This window comes from Hyperoodon ampullatus, assembly GCF_949752795.1.
Source record: "Hyperoodon ampullatus genome assembly, chromosome: 13".
Lineage (NCBI taxonomy): Eukaryota > Metazoa > Chordata > Mammalia > Artiodactyla > Ziphiidae > Hyperoodon > Hyperoodon ampullatus.
The window spans coordinates 23,293,691-23,308,059 of record NC_136926.1 but is presented as its reverse complement, the minus strand read 5'-3'; the positions used below and the strand labels follow the sequence as shown (position 1 = coordinate 23,308,059).

Below are 14,369 nucleotides of genomic sequence, written 5' to 3'. Positions count from 1 at the left end.
TGCGGGAGGAGGCCGTGTCTGTGCGCGGCGCGCTCGGTCTGTTCTCTCCGGAGCTTGGTACCCGCCGGAGCTGCTCGCACGTCTTCCGTCGGCCTGCTCGGCTGTCTGTCTGCCTTCCCACCGCCAGTTGGCGTCCTCCGGCCTGGCCTCCCTGGGCCCCGGGTGCTCCGAGGGGCGATGAGGAGCGCGGCGGAGCCGGGGCGCACCGGGCAGGGCGCGCGGCGCGCGCCGAGCGGCGTCGGCCCATGAGGCTTCTCAGCGCGGGGCGCGGCAGCACGCGCGGGCCATGGGGGGCAGCCTGCGGGTGGCGGTGCTGGGCGCCCCGGGCGTGGGCAAGACAGCCATCATCCGCCAGTTCCTGTTCGGTGACTACCCCGAGCGCCACCGGCCCACGGACGGGCCGCGCCTCTACCGGCCCGCGGTGCTGCTCGACGGCGCCGTCTACGACCTGAGCATCCGCGACGGCGACGGTGCTGGCCCCGGTCAGAGCCCCGGGGGGCTAGAGGTAGCAGCTCGAGGAGTGGGCAGGGGCGTGTGACAGCATGTGTGTGGGTGCTCGGTACACACGTGCGTGTCCGCGTGGACGGCCCAGGGGTGCCCGACTGTGTTCATGGGCCGAAGAATGAATGTGTGTCCTGGCGTTTGTGTGTCTCACCCCTTCTGCTGGCCTGAAGTTGCCCCAAATCAGGCCCGAGACCCGGCGAGTTTGCAAGGTGGCTTTTTCTAGCTCGCTTAAGTGCCTCTCTATTTGCCTGCCTCCGCTGGGGGGTGGGGATCCGTGCGTGGGGGAGCATGGTCCTGCCTCCCTGAGGGTGAGCGTTGTGGGTCTGGGGCCTTGAGCAGAGCCGCACTGGGAGAGGTTGAAGCCAGACATAGGGGTGTACTTTCTAGGGGGATCATTCTCTGCTCCCTCATTCCTGTGACCTTTAGCAAAGACTCGTCTAGTAATTTTGCAAAGTCCAGGACAGACTTTGAATCCTTAGAGCTGATGCCTTCGAGAGGTGAAGAGGAAAGAGCAGGCAGGATTAAGCAGGGGTTCCTGGAGGGGGTGGCATTTGGGCTAAACCTGGAAGGATGAGTGAAATTTTGATGAAGTGGTGGAAGCATTCCAGGTGGAAAGAGCAGCATGTGCTTAGGCCAAAGGCCTAAACGTGTACAGCTGCCGCTAATTAGCGGTCTCTGCGGGCTGGGGGAACACCGGCCAAGGGCTTTGGAATTAGGCTGAGGCATAACTACCAAGGAGGGGGTCTGGGGAGGGGCGGGGTTTGCCCCGAGTTGAACTGTGGGAAACTGGAGGAGGAGGAAGAAGATAGGAGTGAGGGGAGAGGAAACCCAGAGTGAAGGAGGGCTGGGGGCTGACTGGCTTCAGGCACGGTTTTAAAATTCATACCCCAGCGTCCGTGAGGACAGTTGGGCCCAGGGAGCTTGGGAGAGAGGGCGCACAGACGAGGATGAGGTTGGCCAAGGCCTGAACATGAACTGTGGATTTAGCGTCAAGGCCCCTGCTGGAGGCCTGGGCATGGGAGAGTGGGAAGGGGGGCTCCGACAAATTCTGGCCTCCCGCTCCCAGGAGTGGCCGGACCCTAAAGACTGGAGCTTGCAGGACACGGACGCCTTCGTGCTCGTCTACGATATCTGCAGCCCAGACAGCTTTGACTATGTGAAGGCGCTGCGGCAGCGCATCGCGGAGACCAGGTAGGTGAGCGGCGGGTCGGAGGGGAGTGTTTGCGGGTCTGGCCAGGCCTTTGCCCGAGGTGAGTGAGGGCGTTCTTCCGCCATCTTGGGCCTGGTCTCAGGCCTTCCGGGCCTGGCCTCTAGCCCTATGCGTTTAGGCCTGGGTCTTTGTGTCTTTGTGGTTCTGGTAATTTGCTGGGGGGTCTCTGGCCGTAAGAGGGGAATGTATATACCCACTTGGGGGGGTTCTCCGGCCATGGGGTCCGTGGCACCGCGACCCTCTTCCCCATTTGGCCCTCAGGCCGGCGGGCGCACCCGAGGCGCCCATCCTTGTGGTGGGCAACAAGCGGGACCGGCAGCGGCTGCGGTTCGGGCCTCGGCGCGCACTGGCTGCGCTGGTGCGCAGGGGCTGGCGCTGTGGATACCTCGAGTGCTCGGCCAAGTACAATTGGCACGTGCTGCGTCTCTTCCGCGAGCTGCTGCGCTGCGCTTTGGTGCGCGCACGCCCTGCGCATCCGGCCCTGCGCCTGCAGGGGGCGCTGCATCCGGCGCGCTGCAGCCTCATGTGATCGAATTGGACGACACCGCTGATGGCGGGGAGGGGTCCTCCATTTGACTGGAACAACTAGGGACCCGGATTGGACGAGATTGCCCAACTTCTCTCGGATTGGACAGGACAGTCTCCTCCCTGATTGGCTGAGGAACGCTCCCACCCAGTCTCCTGGGCGACAGGCTTCTCTTTGAATCTCATTGGACCCAGCTAGGCCCCATTGGACAGTCCTTTCTGGGACCTCATTGGGTCACGATCCCATTGGATGGAAGGGACTTGGTTATGCATCTGATTGGAAGCTCTCAGACTGCTCTTGGAGTTTCATTGGACAAACGGTTAAATCCCGCCTCTCAGGAGGAAATAAAGGGGGAAACAACTCAATTGCACCTGGCACTTCTGGGATGGCAGGATAATCTTAAACATAAAGGTCAGAGCTGCCAGGTATTGCCCCCTGGCAATTAACTCCAGGATCCCAACCTGTAATGAGGGCCCCCAAATGGGTGTGATGGCCCCAAGGCTGAGTCCCCAAGAAGCAGACACAAGTAGCTGGAACAAAACTTTACTGTCAGGCTCTGCAGGGCCACAGGACCTCAGGAAGTGTCCTTATTGGGCTGGCCCAGCCCCCTCTAAGGCATTCAATAATATTAGTAATTAAATAGCAATGCTCATCCCCCAACCGGAATGTACAACAGAGGTCCCATTGTGCCATGTGGTCCCAAGGGGTCTGGTCCCATGAGGTCTGGTCCCCAAGAGGCAGGGGGTGCTCCCTGATGCAGAGGGGTTAAGGCCACAAAGGAAAAGGAGAAGGAATGGGGTATTGGGGGCAGCTGGGCTGGTCCATCACATCCAGGAATCCGGCTCAGCCCTTGGGCTGACTGAGTGCAGGGCATGCCAGGCCCTGGACTCCGTAGGTCCAGATGGGCGGCGGGGGCCCCTCGGTGTGGGGATGCGTGAGGGTTTTCGGTCTGGCTGTGTGTCCATCCGGCCTCGTGCCCAGGTCCTCAGGGGCTCTGGGCCGGCCATGGGGCTCCCAGGTGCATCCGGTGGGCCCCCTACCCCGGGGCAGGGGTTGCCTTCATCGGAAGAGCTAGACAGAGCTGGGCCTCGGGGCCCGGGCAGCCCATTGGCCATCCTGCCAGAGTCTGCAGGTTGGCCACACTTGCCACCCAGGATGCTGAGGGACGAAGAGGAGGAGCTGGAGGAACAGTAGGCTGAGTCAGGAGCTGGAGGGTCTGGGGCCCGAACCAGGTCAGAGGCTGGTCCCGTCGGGGTCCCGCCAGCAGCAGTCTCAAGGGCTCGGGCATTGGCCAGGAACTCCTCTTCCAGGCGCCGGAATAGTTGCTGCTCCTGCTTTGGGTCAAGCTGCAGCGGGGTGCGGAAGACACTGGCCGGGGTGGTGCTCAACTCTGGACTGGGGCTGGGGACCCGGGGAGGCCGGGGGGCTGCGGGGCTGTGGGCACGGGGAGTCTGGGGGCTGCTCCTGCCCCGTGGCATCCACGAGTGGTGCCCATCTCGGTCCCGACGCACCAGCAGCACAGCCTGCTCTTCACGGCTCTGGCTCCGGGCCCGCCGGGCAGGGCTGGGGCCCAACAGCTGGCCTCCCCTGCCTCCTGGGGCCCCACGCAGCCGCCCCCGATCCAGCCGGTCTCTGGACTGGCTGCGCGGGGCGGGGGGGCGTCTCGGGGAGGCAGGAGTGCCTGTGGTCACCCGACGGCTGGGCCGTTCCCGTCGGGGGCCAGTGCCTGAGTCTTCACTGCGGGCACCAAGGGGGCCGCTCTGGGCTGAGGAGGCTGAGGAATCGCTGTCCCCGGAGTAGCGGCGGGAGCGGGGATGGGGGGGCAGCTGGTCCCGGGCCCTGGGGCAGGGGAGCAAGAGAGAGAGCTGGGGCAACGCAGAGCAGACTGGCGTGCAGAAGGGGCAGGGAGAGTAAGGAACCAGCAGCCGCGTGGTTGGGGGGGTGGGAGAGGCACCTGTGGTGTGGTGACGGGGGCGCCAAGGGTGTCTGTTGCCCTGGGGACTTCCAGGGAGAAGTGAGAGGCTCTGCCACAGCTTCCTGCAGCCAGGGCCACCCCCGCCGCCCCAGGGCAGCAGAAGTAAGGCCCTAAGCTCCCCCTCCCCGGGCCTCCAGTTTCCTGGGCAGGCCAGCGGGAAGCAGGGTTGGACTGGCCGCCACCCAGCCCCCAAGGCCCGCCCAGCTGTGTTGTTCGTTTGGTTGGGTTGCCATGGAGACGGGAAGCCAGGCCTGCCGCCACCCCGCCACCGCCCCCATCCCCCCCCCCCCCCCCCGGGAACTTTTCCCAGGGTGTGAGTCACGGAGCACAGTCATCCAGGCCAGGGCGGGCGCCCCCACCCCCACACCCTGGACCCCTCACCCCGTGTCCTCCTGCTTCTCACCTGAGCAGGGTCTCGGGCCCCTCCTTCGAGCTGCGTAAGCTGATGGGTGTCACTTCCGGGCGGGAGCCCCTGCGCTCACCCCCGGGGGCCGGGCTACCAGCTCGGGGGCTGTGGGTGGGCGACACCCGCTGTGGGGAGAAAGTGCGGGCCCTCGTCTGGGGTGGGCGGTGGGCTGCAAGGAGAGAGGACGGGTGGCGCATGAGAGGTGGGGCCACAGAGGTGCCCCCCCGCCCCCCCCGTGGGCACTGACCCGTGGAGGAGCAGCGGCAGGGGTCGTGCTTGTCCAGGTAGTGCTCCAGCGTGTCCCAGCCACCGCCCACGCGCACCATCACGTGGCTTCTCAGCACCTGTGGGAGCCCGGCGTGGGCAGGTCACGGCCTGTCCCCCCCACCTCTCAGGCTGCCACCTGCTCGGGTAGCCCCTGGCTCTCACCCGCACAAAGATGAGCAGACTGGAGTCTCCCACGCGGTACTTCCCCTCCGAGACTTTGATCATGGGAAACTGGTCTGGGCAGGTGCAGCGCCCCAAGATCTCTCTCACCTGAGGCCAGAGAGAAGCTGGAGGTCAGGAGTCAGGTCACTCCTCCCCTGGCCCGATGTCAGCAACTCCAGGGTCAGAAGGAAGTAAGTCCTTCTGGAAGCTCTCCTTCCCCTTTGGCTACCAGGGGTCAGGGAGCTGACTAGGAAAAGATGGAGGGACTGTGGTCGGGCCAGGGCCTGGGACCCCAACAAGGCACATCCTTGAAGTCCCTGAGCCCTGGGGGAGTCCTCACTCCCCCTCTAGCCCACTTCACAGACATGAATGTTGAGACCCACAGAGAGGCCAGGTTTGGGGTGGAGGCCGGTCCCACACCCCATGGAGGCAGGAGTGCCACAGACATATGGGGCACACGCATACACCAATGTGCACACCAGCCACCCGCCCAGCTAGCATACATCTGCCCACATGCTCCCCCAGGTCGGGAGCTGCCAGGCTGGCTATGTGGGCGGCCCGCCCGCCTCCTTGCCACAGCGGAGCTGCTGAGAAAATGAGCAGGTGGAGCTTCTGGTGAGCCTGGCCCAGGATGGGGTGGGGTGGCAGCCTCTGCCCACAGCCATCCGGCTACCCGCCTCCAGGGCGGACACATCATGTTCTAACCTCCTGATAAGAAGGAAACTCTTGGCCCAGCTGTGGGGGTGTTAGGGACACCTAGGTCCCGGGAAGAGGAGGAGGGAGCTGGGGTCATGGTCTGGCACCTCCTATGCTCAGGGTAGAACTAATCCTGCAGCTCCTGAAAGGACTTCAGCTCCCAGTAGCAGCAGCTACTCCAGGCTTGGGTTCCCAGATAAGTGATGTGTGCAGGGCCCTGGGGAGAAGGAGGGACCTGCAGAGCCCCTGGGAGCTTCCCTAGGCACTCACTGAGCACCTACTGTGTGCCAAGCGCCTTGCCCAGGACCAAACAACACAGGCACCCATTCAACCTCGAGCTCAGTGATGGTGTGAATGCAAATGTCTAGCAGCTGAGTGCAGGGAGGGCATACAGGAGGGGCTCAAATCACGCGGGCCCCCCGGATGAAGGAACACCTAGCACTTATCTGGTGCATGGTTACCACAGAAAGGAAGCAGGGAGATCGTGCAATGGAGCCCGAGTTTTCTCCCAGGCCGTGCTGGGCCCTGTGACCTCACCCAGCACCTCTCCCTCTCTGGGCCTGCTTTACTCCTTGGGGCCAGGTATCCACTTGGTGCTCAACATAAGCACTCTTTCCATGGGGCAGGCTGTCCTGCAGATATGAGGATAGGCCCCCGGAGGTTGCGGGCACCACCCTGCTGTCTGGTCCCTGGGTAAAGGGAGAGTAAGCCAGGCCGCCGGGCATGCGCACTCGGGGACTCACCAGCTCGTCAAGGTTGCGCAGGTCGCTGGGTGTCATGCGAGGCCCGCGGGTGGGAGCCCCCGGGGCGGTGGCGATCTCGGCAGCAGCAGCAGAGGCGGTGGCAGCGTCCTCCCCGGCACTGGGGGCGTTGGGGGCCGGGGGCGCAGCGCGCAACTCCTGCTCAATCTCCTGTTCGAACTGCACGAGGCGAGGGGCCAGCAGGCCGAGGCGGGCCCCGCGCCGCGCCACCTCCAGCAGGCACAGCACCACGCTTTTCTCGTTCTTTCGCAGCACCAAATCCTCGGTCTCGAACATGAGCACTTCAGGCACACCCAGCTCTGCGCGGCACCAGCCGATGAAGGTGGCCACATTGTCTCGGGCCACGAAGGAGCCGGGTGCCACGCTGTGTGCCTGGAAGGCCACCCCACGGGCTGGGCGGGCGGCGGCCATCGCGCGGGCGGCCTCGGTGATGGCATTGGCATGCTGGCACAGGGTGGTGCCCGTGGCCAGCCCCGTCAGGAAGCCATCGCCACCGCTGGGCAGACCCAGGCCGTACAAGGCGTTGAGCCACTCGGCCAGGTCCTCCTTCATGGCCTCCACGTAGGCCTCACTTGAGCGGAACGGCCGCACGCTCTTGGCTGCCGAGCCCGCGATGCCCACCACGGGGTCTGCCATGCCCAGGCCAGCTGAGTCACTGTGGGCAGGGACACGGGTCAGGATGGCTGTGAGGACCCAGCAGACGCTCAGTACAGGCTATGCCGCTGACCACCTGCACCCGCCTGTCGTTTCAGACCAAATGCCTGGGTTTGAGCCCTGGCTGTGAGAAACTCTTCGCCTTAGTTTTCCCGTCTGCAAAATGGTTACAATAATAGTATCTTCCTCATAGGAACTAATGGGATGATTTTTATAAATGACTTAGTGTCCATAAGTGTTTGCTGCTTGGTTCTTTGGGGGAGGGGGGATTTAAAGACTTGACAGAGTCCTCCCGCCCAGGCAGGGAGGCACCCATCCTTACTGCCTCTGTGGTAGGTGAAGAGATGAGCCCTGGAGAGATGTAGCCCACGGCCCTGGACTCACAGTAGGAACCCTGGTCCCGACCTCAGAGAGGGGTTAAGTCGACTGCTCAGGGCTGGTGGCGATCCCACTTCCTCCGGAAAGATCCCAGGTCCTCCCTCAGCCCCCCTTCCGTAAGGACTGTGTCATTCTAACGACAGAACAGCAGCAGTAGTAAAGTAATCGCAATGACCTTGGCCAGGTCAGAGCGTGATATTATCTCCATTTTACAGATGAGGAAACTGAGGCGCAGAGCTCACTCAAGGTCACAGAGCAGTGGGTGGCGGAGCCGGGCCGACCTGCCCGGGTTGCTGATCCGGCAGCCGGTGGCCCGGGCCAGGCCCCGCCTCCTCCAAGGAGCCTCTCTAGCGCCCCAGGCTGGTGCCTGTGAGCCGGGACTCAGAAGGGCCTTCGCCAGTCCTGGCTGTCCTCTGGACTTCGGCCCAGAGAGGGTGCGGGGCTGCCCAAGGTCACACAGCCCTGGGGAACAGAGGCCCGCGGCTGCCGCCGCCAGGTCCCCTTCAGTGTGCGCTGGGCAGTGGGTGCTGGGGGTCCCCGCGCTCACCTGGCTCATCCCGCGGCCTCGGGGAGCATCGCCCCGGCGGGGCCGGAGCCGGGCCGGGCCGCCGCAGGGAGGCGCCGCCCGAGCTACAGCGGATCCCTGTCCCACCACCGCGTCCTCCGCGCCTGCAGTCTCCGCCCCGCCTTTCTGGAATTCGGATCCGGCCCGGAGGGGGTGGGCGGGGCCGCGCTCTCTTAAAGGGGACGCGCTGTTCCCGGCCTGGGGAAGGGCTGGAGTCTCCAGATGCGGGGCGGGCCAGGGACTCGGCCCAGCCCTGAGCGGAGGCGGGACCACGGCCCCCAGGCGACCCTTCCAGCCCAGAAGTCCCATCCTCAGCCAGGCTAGTCCCCACGGCCCCTTCCACCCTTCTTGGTCTCCTGCGGAGGGGGTTGGGTGTTTCTAGTTGCTCTGCCTCCCCAGATAGTGGCCTCCCCGGGTGAGCACAAACGGGCAGTTCCCAAGACGAACTCAGGAAGCGATAGGGGCCTGGCGATGCAAGTCACCTCCGGCCGGAGTGGACCTCCTTAGCTCAGATAAATGAGGCCGTCCAGCCTTGGGTGGCGGGCTTCCTATCAGCAACGCCGGCCTGGGGGAGGGGGAGGATGGCTCCGTTTTACCCCCACTCAACCAATGGCTCCTTATCGAGTGCTCTTTGTTAACCCTCAGGTTAGGGGAATCCGTTTCTCACATGAGGACACTGAGGCTGGGGGTGGGTTAGGTGGGTGGCTGAGGCCCACGTTTCTGATGCTGCGGCCCATACCCTGCAGTGGGGACAGGCCAGTCCTGGACCACCTCTGGCTATCGGGGTGGGCCATGGAATAAACGGCAGAGGCTAGGCGGCAGCCTGGCTCTGGAGAGTTAAGAGCCGCAGGTTTCTTTTCAAACGGCAGAGGAGGGACCTGGCTGGGACCAGCGGGAAATCCTGCCCCAGCTGCCGCTGGGCGGGGACACCAGGCCTGGCTGGGCAGCAGCCTCACTGGCCAGGCGGGGCTGCTGCAGGGAAGCACCACCACCAACAGCCGATGCTCAGAGCTTTAATAAAGCTCCTACCGTGTGCCAGGCCAGCTGTGTGCCCTTGACCTGAAGGAACCAATGAGTCACCTCTATGAGGGACACTCATGCCCAAACTTGGGCTGAGTCAGGAGAGTAGCTGGTGGCGCCGGGATTTGAACAATGACTATTATGGGAATACCCTCATTCAAGGATCGGGGCATTTGTTACCTACTATGTGCCTGACCTCCTGGTGGCAGGCTGCTCACATGCATTATCTCACTGAGTCCTCGTGACCTTTCAAAAGGTGGGCTCTGGGCTTCCCTGGTGGCACAGTGGTTGAGAATCTGCCTGCTAATGCAGGGGACACGGGTTCGAGCCCTGGTCTGGGAGGATCCCACATGCCGCGGAGCAGCTAGGCCCGTGAGCCACAACTACTGAGCCTGCACGTCTGGAGCCTGTGCTCCTCAACAAGAGAGGCTGCGATAGTGAGAGGCCCGCGCACCGCGATGAAGAGTGGCCCCCCCCCCTTGGGCTTCCCTGGTGGCGCAGTGGTTGAGAGTCCGCCTGCCGATGCAGGGGACACGGGTTCGTGCCCTGGTCTGGGAAGATCCCACATGCCGCGGAGCGGCTGGGCCCGTGAGCCATGGTCACTGAGCCTGCGCATCCGGAGCCTGTGCTCCGCAACGGGAGAGGCCACAACAGTGAGAGGCCCGCGTACCGCAAAAAAAAAAAAAATGAAAGACAGACAGACAGAAAGAAAGAAGAAAGAAAAGAAAGAAAGAAGAAAGAAAGAAAGAGTGGCCCCCACTTGCCACAACTAGAGAAAGCCCTCGCACAGAAACGAAGACCCAACACAGCAAAAATAAATAAATAAACTCCTACCCCCAACATCTAAAAAAAAAAAAAAAAGGTGGGCTCTTACCCCAATACCCAGGTCATGCAGGTCCCACTCTACCCTCTCCACAGCCCCCTCCATCCACTGCAGAGTGAGGAAGGCCCGTGCCTAGAAGTAGTAACTAACGGCTGACATTGACGTGGAGCCTACTGGGTGCTGTGTCTTTTGGCACTGCAAACCAAGAGCAAAAAAAAGGGAACAAAACAGAGCCAGCTCCCAGGCTCACAGTCTAGGGGTGGCTCCTGGGCTGCAACAGGGACAAGGCACTGGGGAGAAGAGAGCGGGAAGCAGGAGTGGAGGTGGGATGGGCCTGCAATTTTTTTTAAATTAATTTATTTAGTATTTATTTTTGGCCGCGTTGGGTCTTCGTTGCTGTGCGAGGGCTTTCTCTAGTTGCTGCACGCGGGGGCTACTCTTTGTTGTGGTGCGTGGGCTTTTCATTGCGGTGGCTTCTCTTGTTGCAGAGCATGGGCTCTAGGTGCGCGGGCTTCAGTAGTTGTGGCTCACAGGCTCTAGAGCACAGGCTCAGTAGTTGTGGCGCATGGGCTTAGTTGCTCCACGGCATGTGGGATCTTCCGGGACCAGGGATTGAACCCCTGTCCCCTGCATTGGCAGGCGGATTCTTAACCGCTGTGCTACCAGGGAAGTCCCTGTTTGTTTTTTAAAAAATATTTATTTGGCTGCACTGGGTCTTAGTTGCGGCAGGAGGGATCTTTTTTTTTTTTTTTGCGGTACGCAGGCCTCTCACTGCTGTGGCCTTTCCCGTTGCGGAGCACAGGCTCCGGACACGCAGGCTCAGTGGCCATGGCTCACGGGCCCAGCCGCTCCGCGGCATGTGGGATCTTCCCTGACCGGGGCACGAACCCATGTTCCCTGCATCAGCAGGTGGACTCTCAACCACTGCGCCACCAGGGAAGCCCACAGGAGGGATCTTTGTTGCAGCATGCGGAATCTTTAGTTGCGGCATGTGGGATCTAGTTCCCTGACCAGGGATTGAACCCAGGCCCCCTGCATTGGGAGAACGGAGTCTTAGCCACTGGACCACCAGGGAAGTCCCGGGCCTGTAATTTTTTTTTTAATTTATTTATTTATATTTGGCTGTGTTGGGTCTTCATTTCTGTGCGAGGGCTTTCTCTAGTCGCGGTGAGCAGGGGCCACTCTTCATCGCGGTGTGCGGGCCTCTCACTGTTGCGGCCTCTCTTGTTGCGGAGCACAGGCTCCAGACACGCAGGCTCAGTAGTTGTGGCTCACGGGCCTAGTTGCTCCGCGGTATGTGGAATCTTCCCAGACCAGGGCTCGAACCCATATCCCCTGCACTGGCAGGCAGGTTCTCAACCACTGCGCCACCAGGGAAGCCCAGGGCCTGTAATTTTTGATCAGTGAACAGTAAAGGTGAGGGAGGTAGCTGTGTGGATATCTGGAAGGAGAGTGTTTCAGGCTCAGGGAATAGCCAGGGCAAAGGTCAAGGTGGGTGTGTGCCTGGTGTGTTCAAGAAAGAGGGAGGGGGCCTGTGAGGCTGGGTGGAGGCAGATGGAGGCGGGGCTGAGGGGGCCATGCCTCTTTTGAGGGACCTGGGAGCCATGGAGGGAATTAGAGCAGGGCAGGGGTGTGACCTGACTTAGGTCATAACAGGTTCCCTGTGGTACTGTGGTGGGCAGGGCAGGGGCCCTGGAGGAAACCAGGTGGTGCCAGTGTTGAAAGGAGTTGGATTCTGGCTGTATTTTGAGGGGAAAGCGGATAGAATGTGCTGGTGAATCGGCTGTGAAGGTGAGGACAGAGTCCCAGGTTTGGGGCCGCTGATACCTGGGGAGGACAGGATTGCTGCAGATGGGGCAGGGGAAGATCAGGGTGTGGAAACTAAGTAATTAAATTCTCAATGCTTTTCTGTGTTCTCCTTTTACAATTTTGGGAAACTGAGGCCCAGAGAGGGCAAGGGATGTGTGTGGTCAGCAGCAGCTGTGCAGGAACTTGACCCCTGCTCATATCTACCTCGTGTCACTGCAGGGCCCTGGACACAGGAGAGGTCAGACTGAACCTAGGCCCTGCTGTTGGTCACTGGTGAGACGGTTAAGCTCCCTGAGTCAGTTGCACTGTCTGTAAAATGGGACAACAGCAGTCACACCAGAGTTGTGAAAATGTTATTACTCAGCCAAGTGCAGCCAGGGCATATATCCACTGCTCCTCTGAGGAGGAGGAGCCATGGGGAGATTGTTCCTCCCTATCTCCAGTCCCCTGAGCTGTGGCCTGCCATCACAGAGGCCCATTGCAGACCAGAGACTCCAATATTCTGACTCTAGGACACATGGCAGGTGTGGTGCCCACTGGTGTGGCCAGGCCCACGGCCCAGGCCATGGAGGGCCTTGGCTTTGACCCCCTCTATCGTAAGGCGTCCTCTCCTCTTCCTGGCGGGACCAAGGGAAGCAGACACTGCTGGTGGGACGAGAGGTTTGGGCTATGGTTGTCCTGAGCCCATCCCCACAGACCCCACAGGCCACCTTCGAGTACAGAATGCTGTGGCTCCAGTGCAGGCTTGGGCTGGCCCTTGGGCAATGGGCTCATGGCTGATTTCCAGCCTTGGCTGCTGGGTGCTAGGGCGCAGCCTGCTGGCCTTGGTTGCAGCCGGAGGTTGGATGATGGGCTTGCCGGCAGGCCCCAGTGGTGCTGGGCAGCTCAGGGCCTGGCTGGTTCCATCCGATGCCCTCCGGGCTAGACTGACCTGTGAGCATGGCCCAGGATGAGTTGGTGACCCACTGGGGGCTTCAGGATGCTTTGTCCAGATGTGGGTCCAACCATGACGACTGCTCCTGCCCCGGCTGCGGGGTGAGTGACCCCAAGCTCCCCTGAGCTGCCTCCTGTGCCCCGGAGAAGCAGGACCGGAAAGCCTGGAAGGCCCACTTTCCCACCAGCCTCCATCTCTCTGTGCTCACGCTCACTCTGCGCCCGGCAGCTCTTGTCAGGAGCGGGGCAGGATGGGGCGCTCCAGGGCCCGTGGTTGGGCCTAGGGGCGTGGGGTTTGGCCCTGTCACTGCACTGTCCTCGGCTCCAATTTCCTCCCTTGGAGGTGAGCCACTCCCTGTGAGCCTTTGTCCACGTGTAGGGGCAGAGATCGGTCTCTCACTCACCCCTGAACCTTGGCCTGGATCTGCGGGGTGTGGCCTTGTGGGACCACGAGGGTGTGCGGAAAATTTTTATTCTAAGTGTGACTGACCAGGAGCTCTTGAGAATTGGGAGCGGCGTGAGGAACCTGGTTTCCACTCCCCACCCCATCCCCAGGCTTCAGCCAGCTCTGCGCAGCCCTTTGAGACAGGGCTTGGAACCCACGCCGCCTGAGGGCATCTGAGGTCAGTGCAGTCCAGACGTTTCTTTTGGCTGAGAGGACCTGGCCTGCCTGACATAAGCACCTCCACCCTGGGCCTAGGCGCCAGGGACTCGAGGCTGCTCCTGCGGGGGGCCTCAAGCTCTGGGCAGGAGTTAGGCAACGCCTGTCACACTCGGTGGCTGTCCCTGCAGCAGCTGCTGGGAGGGCTGCTCGTGATCCCCTAGCTTGGGCTGCAGGCCGGGGAGGGGGTGGACCGGGCACCCAGCCCTTTAGAAATAGGATGACTGTGGCCGGCAGGTCAGGAGCGGGAAAGCACAGGCTCTGAGGAGCCCCCTCGGGCCTGAAGGCAAGTCCCAACTCCTCACCTGAGCCACGGGGCGCTCACACTGCCTCAAGGGCTGATGAGCACTTCGCACGATGCAGGAGCCCAGTGACAGAGCCCGGTGATGTCGTGGGTGCATTTGGGCCTCAGGAGTGTGAACTCTGGCTCTTGACACCTGCCAAGACTGAGGTGGGAGCGTCCTTGGCTCCTTGCGAGAACAGCACTGGCCTGTGTGGCGGGACCGCGGAAAGGCAGAGAGGGCAGCTCGGGTCACGGGGGACTGAGGGAGGCCAGATCTCATGAGTCATGGCCAGGGTGGCAGGAGCCTCCAGAGGGTTTCGAGAATGGTGAGGTCGGTCAGCCTCTGTGGGGTAAGGGCTAGAGGGGTGGAGGGAAGCTGGGAGCCCTGCGAGAGGGCCGTGGGAGGCATGGGTTTTTGGTGCTGCGTCTTGGAGAGCCTGATGGTTTGCTTTGGGGTCTGAGAGAGCAGGAGTCAATGAGGAACTCCAAGGTTCAGGACGAGGGGACAAACTTCCACTTGCTGAGAATGGGGTGGAGGGAGGTGTGGGGCAGGATCCAGCCCTTTCAGCCCATCAGATCCTGGGAAGAGCTGGCACTTGGGAGAAGGGTGGGCGGTCAGCCAAGCAGTGAGGGGTCAGAGGAGCCCTATCACAGCCTGGGAGCCCCTGTATTTAGAGGTCAGACAGAGAAGGAGGGCAGCAGAAGCTGGGAAGGCACCACCAGTGATCTGGTGACA

At 62.1% G+C, this 14,369-nt stretch overlaps 2 protein-coding genes across 3 annotated transcripts; one reads left to right on the top strand and one right to left on the bottom strand.

The window, feature by feature from the left end:
* Nucleotides 1-286: 286 nt before the first annotated feature.
* On the top strand, nucleotides 287-2,243 carry RASL10A (RAS like family 10 member A; the record flags this gene model as incomplete). The annotated part of the gene is made up of 3 exons (XM_079717860.1): nucleotides 287-505; nucleotides 1,571-1,695; nucleotides 1,976-2,243. The coding sequence occupies 3 exons, from the start codon at nucleotides 287-289 to the stop codon at nucleotides 2,241-2,243; spliced, it is 612 nt and encodes a 203-aa protein (XP_079573986.1).
* Nucleotides 2,244-2,767: 524 nt separating this feature from the next.
* On the bottom strand, nucleotides 2,768-7,161 carry GAS2L1 (growth arrest specific 2 like 1; the record flags this gene model as incomplete). 2 transcript variants are annotated; one of them, XM_079718083.1, is made up of 5 exons in its annotated part: nucleotides 2,768-4,079; nucleotides 4,619-4,790; nucleotides 4,869-4,965; nucleotides 5,051-5,158; nucleotides 6,490-7,143. In XM_079718083.1, 5 exons carry the CDS (start codon nucleotides 7,141-7,143, stop codon nucleotides 3,065-3,067), a joined length of 2,046 nt encoding a protein of 681 aa, XP_079574209.1. In that variant the 3' UTR covers nucleotides 2,768-3,064. The 2 variants fall into 2 exon arrangements, with proteins under 2 accessions (XP_079574209.1, XP_079574210.1); XM_079718084.1 differs by having other exon boundaries at nucleotides 4,619-4,965; nucleotides 6,490-7,161.
* Nucleotides 7,162-14,369: the final 7,208 nt, after the last annotated feature.